Here is a 5,961-nt window from a genome sequence, read left to right as displayed (position 1 = left end):
AAAATAACAGCTGTCAGTTCTCTCATTCCTTATGTCAAGACTGGAGATCACACTACTGATTTCAGTTCATTTAATATGTGAGAGCACAGATTCATTCTCAACTGGACATAAATGATGATCAAAGGTTGTATATATGATGAATTCATCAAATCCCAGCCTCTAACACAGCGCGCTGAATCTTAGCTTTGAATGTCCAGTATATTCTAATCAGTGCAATTTAAGCATTCACTGAACCTACAGTATCTACACCTGTGTGGCAAATGTGTGGTAAAGATACAGATAATGACGTTTAATTATTAATACAATATACATCATGAAAAACAAAAGCTGAAATTGATTCAGTTTAGTACTTTTCTCTGTATGTTCTGTGATTATAAAGGCCTTAAATTCTGTGATATATACTGTAAATGATTTTCACAGAGGTCTTAAAGTACTTAAATCACTGCTGATAGTCTGGTTGTTTATATTTTCACATCTTTTTGTGTCTGTAGGGCTGTTTGATGATGATTTGGACTCCTCTGGGAGATGAGGACACACCCACATCTGTTCCATACTGCAGCCATGGATGGTGTTACGGCTCTGAGTCAGCTTTGGGCCATCAGATGCACACACTGGAAAACCAGCACCTGGACTTCATGCAGGAGAGATGGCCTCAGTGATGATGAACTCTGCATCCTCTACTTTACCTCTAATCTCTTTCTTTTTTAACACACAATTAAAATCACTCCAAAATAGTGTAAACTTACTGAGGAAGTCTCTAACTTGTACACATTTGTACTTTTACTTGTTTTATGAGTTATTTTTAAGAAGAGTAAACTTATTCACAAAGTTTTTATTCTTCTGTATTTATTCTTTTGTATCATGTACCACAGTCATACTGAACTTTACAGACCTGGTGAATTGGGGGGAAAAAAGTCATATATATACATGAATGAATCATTCAGCTTCAGCAGTATTTCTATTCATCTTATGAATTCCAGTCTAATGTCAATTCGCTGTTTGAGTTCAGTTTTGGTCTTAAACTCCAGAGAATACCACCTAGTTCAGCAATCTTTTTATCTGATTATTTGCAAAAAGGTTTTCTTCTGAGAGATGCTGCTAGAGCTGAAATTGAGCCCAAAGAAACAACAACAAAGTTTAGTTCCTCTGGATTTTCCATGGAAAATTGTTTTATCACTCACTCAGGTGACTTCTCCAGTGTCACGGATGAGTGATGAATGTATCTCCCACTGGAAACCATTGTGTCCAGTTAAAGTCAATCGACTTTTTTTAAGGAGAGTTGTTAGATGCTGTGCTCATGAGGACAATGAGTTTTAACTTGGAGCACAATACAAAGCTGCCATATTGGATCAACGAACAAAACACTAATTGAGCAGAATTAAGGCAAAATGTAACATCCTCATATAATGACACATCACACATGACCCAGCATTGTTCTAAGAATGCAAACTTTCTTATTGGAAGTTTTCACAGCTGCCAGAAAGGGACAGATTTCTGTCTGGTCTTAATGAGTGGTCGTTGCTCTCTCGTTTTCTCTGGAATTGCTGCACGGAGGATGTAACACCCATGATAAGCGCTGAGGTGTGTGTCCTTGTCAGGAATCAGCCATCCTCCGCTTCCAGGTTAAGAAAAGTGGAACCAGAAGATATTCAAATACATCTCTCCACAGCTTCTGATGAATTCTACAAAAAACAAAGTTTGTTAAAAACATTTGCAGGTGAATCAGCACTGATTTATCAGTGACATCCATTTACTCAAAAATTACTGACAAGTGGATAACTAGAATATATAGTTTATACTTTCAACAATGTACTGTACAAAATGAACTATATATGACAAATGTGGTGTGGTGCTTGTGGAATTTTTAACAAGGGCCCTACAAAACTTTACAGTACTCATGCTGCCAAACTTCTGATGGCTAGGTGAGCAGTTCCTGCTTTAAATGCATTCACTTTTAAGATTAAGAAATCTAAGTGATAAGAGGCCAGAAATGTTTGAACTCGCTCATGAACCTACATCACTGAGGCCGTCTCTCCTGCATGAAGTCCAGGTGCTGGTTTTCCAGTGTGTGCATCTGATGGCCCAAAGCTGACTCAGAACTGTAACACCATCAATGGCTGCAGTATGGAACAGATGTGGGTGTGTCCTCATCTCCCAGAGGAGTCCAAATCGTCATCAAACAGCCCTACAGACACAAAAACGTGAAAATATAAACAACCAGACTATCAGCAGTGATTTAAGTACTTTAAGACCTCTGTGAAAATCATTTACAGTATATATCACAGAATTTAAGGCCTTTATAATCACAGAACATACAGAGAAAAGTACTAAACTGAATCAATTTCAGCTTTTGTTTTTCATGATGTATATTGTATTAATAATTAAACGTCATTATCTGTATCTTTACCACACATTTGCCACACAGGTGTAGATACTGTAGGTTCAGTGAATGCTTAAATTGCACTGATTAGAATATACTGGACATTCAAAGCTAAGATTCAGCACACTGTGTTAGAGGCTGGGATTTGATGAATTCATCATATATACAACCTTTGATCATCATTTATGTCCAGTTGAGAATGAATCTGTGCTCTCACATATTAAATGAACTGAAATCAGTAGTGTGATCTCCAGTCTTGATATAAGGAATGAGAGAACTGACAGCTGTTATTTTAATCAGCCTGTCTCAGTTGTTTTAACTCTAAGTACCATAGAGTAATGTGGTAACATTTGGACTTACGAGTTTACTGTCAGCATTGTAATCGCTAGTTTAAAGGCTGTAGGTTGCAGCCATTGCTCTAACACTGTACAAATGTAACAGGCCTCAGTGCTGGTTCTAACAGTCTGAGCTGCTTCCAGCTTTATTTGTGAAGAGCACAGCAGCTTACAAAACACGTAGCTAGCTCGTACAGCTGCGACGTAAAATTTTCATAAGCTAAAATGACCTTAAAATAACGGGGCTACGTGCGGTGACGCTAGCGTTAGCCATGTTAGCACGTTACCTTCAACAGGTGGTCAGACTGAGTAAACGGGCACTCAGTCAGAGGTTGGCTCTCCGTTTCGCTGCAGGGTCCCTTCATTCTTCACATATCCGTGTCGAGCTGAGTGCAAATCCCGAGGCTGAACGGCCTTTGTACAAGCACACACGCTTCGTAGCAGGGGGAAGCTATGAGCTAGAAAAATCCAGGCTGGTAGACAGCCTGTGTCTGACCAACCAATCAGAGAGCTCCTTACATCCCACGGTGTGGCTAATTTGAATAGCAGCAGGATTTTTAAAATGAAGTTGTTAATCCAACTGCTAATCCAACTGCTAATCCACATGTTAATCCCTGAGCGAACAGGAAAGGGAAATGGATTTTGAAATGCAGTTTATTAAAGTGCAATTCGAAAAAGGTTTTTGAAATGCAGTTTACTAAAGTGCAATTCAAAAATGTTTTTATTAAAGTGGAATTCGAAAAAGGTTTTTGAAATGCAGTTTATTAAAGTGGAATTCGAAAGAGTTTTTATTAAAGTGGAATTCGAAAAAGGTTTTTGAAATGCAGTTTATTAAAGTGCAATTCGAAAATGTTTTTTGAAATGCAGTTTATTAAAGTGCAATTCGAAAATGTTTTTATTAAAGTGGAATTCAAAAAAGGTTTTTGAAATGCAGTTTATTAAAGTGCAATTCGAAAATGTTTTTTGAAATGAAGACTTGAAAGCATTTTAAAAATCAGTTTATTAAAATTAAGCACAGAATTTTTTATTTCGATGCGCGTGGCTCTTGTGGTCCTCCACACTTGTGGTCCTCCATACATGAGAATCAAAGTGTGAATCAGAGTCCTGATGATCAGATTCTATAGAAACATGGAGACTGTAGAGGATTTACACTCAATATGTTCATTTGGTCCCTTCAAGAAAAATCAGTCAGTTCATCCAATAAAATCAGTCGTTGATCGACTCAGTTTGATTGACAGGACAGATGATCAGAGGTGCAGAGTTTTTACCACCATCATTGTTACAGGGACTGAAGAATGGGTGGAGTTTGTGAGTGAAGGAGCAGCCAGTAAAGGAGTAGATCAGAGCTGCAGCACCTACATCATAAAGGGAGACCAGACCCTCCTCATAATCCACAAACACCCCCACCTTCTCAGGACCAGCATGAAGACAGAGACGGACTGGAGGACCAGCAAGAGCTTTGTACTCATTTCCATTTCTCAGCCTCACAGTCCAGAAACCATCCTGAGGTCTCAGTCTGATTTGTCCCTTCCTGTTGATCGACTCTGTGGCCACTCCTAATTCCCAGTCAGTCTTTCCTTTAACCTGAACCTCAAAGTAAAATCTGCCTGAAGAGAAACTCTGCTCTCCTAAAACACAATGACACGGAGAAAATCTCTCTGGGTTGTCTGGAAGATTCTTCCTCACATCACTATGATACACTTGTTTTCCATCATCAGACAGGATGAGATCAGGATTTGCTGTATCAGGATCCAGAGTCACATCCACCTCATACTGCTGGACCCTCTGCAGCTCAGCCTCAAACAGCTTCTTCTTCATGGGTTTCCAGACTGTCTCCTCCAGCTGAGCCACAGCTTTCACCACAGTCCCCTCATATGATGGTGGATGAACTCTGACCTCTGTCCAGTCCTTGGTGGGTGGAGCAGCTTTCAGGGAGGAGAAGCTTTGGAGGAGGTGGAGGTGGTCTTCAGAGCGTGAGAGCTGCTCCACCTCAGAGCTTCTCTCCATCAGCTCAGAGATTTCCTGTTCCAGATCTTTGATGAGACCTTCAGCCTGTTTCGCTGTAGTTTCCTGTTTGTCTTCGATCTCCTTCATGAGCTCCTTCAGGCGTCTCTCAACAGACTCCATCAGAGCCGTGAAGACCTGAACACCTTCTGCTTTCTGTCTGTCTGCAGCATCTTTACTCATCTTCACCGACTCTGTGATCTCCTGAATCTTCAGTCGTCTCTTCTGGATCATCTGCTGAATCTCAGCCTCTGTCTTCTCCAGCTCTGCCTTCTTTCCTTCATATTCTTCTCTCAGAGGAACAAACTCGTGGTTCTTGTGGTCTAAAACAGAGCAGAGCATGCAGACACATGTCTGGTCGGTCTTACAGAACAGCTCCAGAAGTTTATCGTGCTTCGTGCACATCCTGCCTTCCAGGTTCTCCACAGCATCAATCAGCTGATGTCTTTTCAGGCCTTTCACTGTCAGATGAGGCTCCAGGTGAGTCTGACAGTAGGAGGTCTGACACACCAGGCAGGACTTCAGGGCCTTCAGTCTGGTTCCAGTGCAGACGTCACAGGGAACTTCTCCTGGTTTGGCAGCTTGTTGCTCTGAGCTGCTGCTGCTGGCTTTCTGCTGAGCTTCACGTCTGAACTGAGCAACCATCTCAGAGATGAAGGTGTTGACCCTCAGCTGAGGTCTAGTGTAGAAGGTCTCTTTACACATGGGACACTGACACATTACATTCATGTCCCAGTGCTGACTGATGCAGGTTTTGCAGAAGTTGTGTCCACATGGTGTAGTGACTGGATCAGTGAACACATCCAGACAGATGGAGCACAGAAACTGATCTTCAGATCGCAGATTGCTGGCAGCAGACATGTCTGCACTCTGAGGGAGACAGAAAACAAACACATTTGATTCAAAATTCACTCTAAATTTCATTTTTAAAAAGAGAGAAACAAGCGTCAGTAGTCTGAGGAGTTTGGAAAGAAAAGCGTCTGGACTTCTTTGAGTTTCTTTTCATCACAGAAGCTTCTTCACCTCATCCTCAACATGGACAAGACCAAGGAATTAATACTGGACTTTTGGAAGAACCCCCTCCCCTGCAACCTCTTATCATCAAAGGGACGGAGGTGGAGACGGCAAACAGCCACAGATTCCTGGGACTGCAGGTTACATCAGACCTGAGCTGGACTCTCAACACTACAGCAACTGTGAAAAAAGCCCAGCAAAGGCTTTATTTCATTAGGCTGCTCAGGA

The 5,961-nt window shown here is 41.2% G+C and overlaps 1 protein-coding gene and 1 long non-coding RNA gene across 2 annotated transcripts; both read right to left on the bottom strand.

Annotated features, from left to right (window-relative positions):
• Positions 1–1,409: 1,409 nt before the first annotated feature.
• On the bottom strand, positions 1,410–3,136 carry LOC134624354 (uncharacterized). Its single transcript, XR_010093510.2, has 3 exons — positions 3,003–3,136; positions 2,017–2,185; positions 1,410–1,682 (listed from the first exon to the last, which is right to left on the bottom strand). It is a non-coding gene; the product is annotated as an uncharacterized LOC134624354 (long non-coding RNA).
• Positions 3,137–3,892: 756 nt separating this feature from the next.
• On the bottom strand, positions 3,893–5,580 carry LOC134624337 (E3 ubiquitin-protein ligase TRIM39-like). The gene has a single exon (XM_063469320.2). It carries the CDS (start codon positions 5,578–5,580, stop codon positions 3,922–3,924), a length of 1,659 nt encoding a protein of 552 aa, XP_063325390.1. The 3' UTR covers positions 3,893–3,921.
• Between the last annotated feature and the right edge of the window lie 381 nt (positions 5,581–5,961).

Source organism: Pelmatolapia mariae, linkage group LG3_W (genome assembly GCF_036321145.2).
Source record: "Pelmatolapia mariae isolate MD_Pm_ZW linkage group LG3_W, Pm_UMD_F_2, whole genome shotgun sequence".
NCBI lineage: Eukaryota > Metazoa > Chordata > Actinopteri > Cichliformes > Cichlidae > Pelmatolapia > Pelmatolapia mariae.
This window is presented reverse-complemented; position numbering and strand designations above follow the sequence as displayed.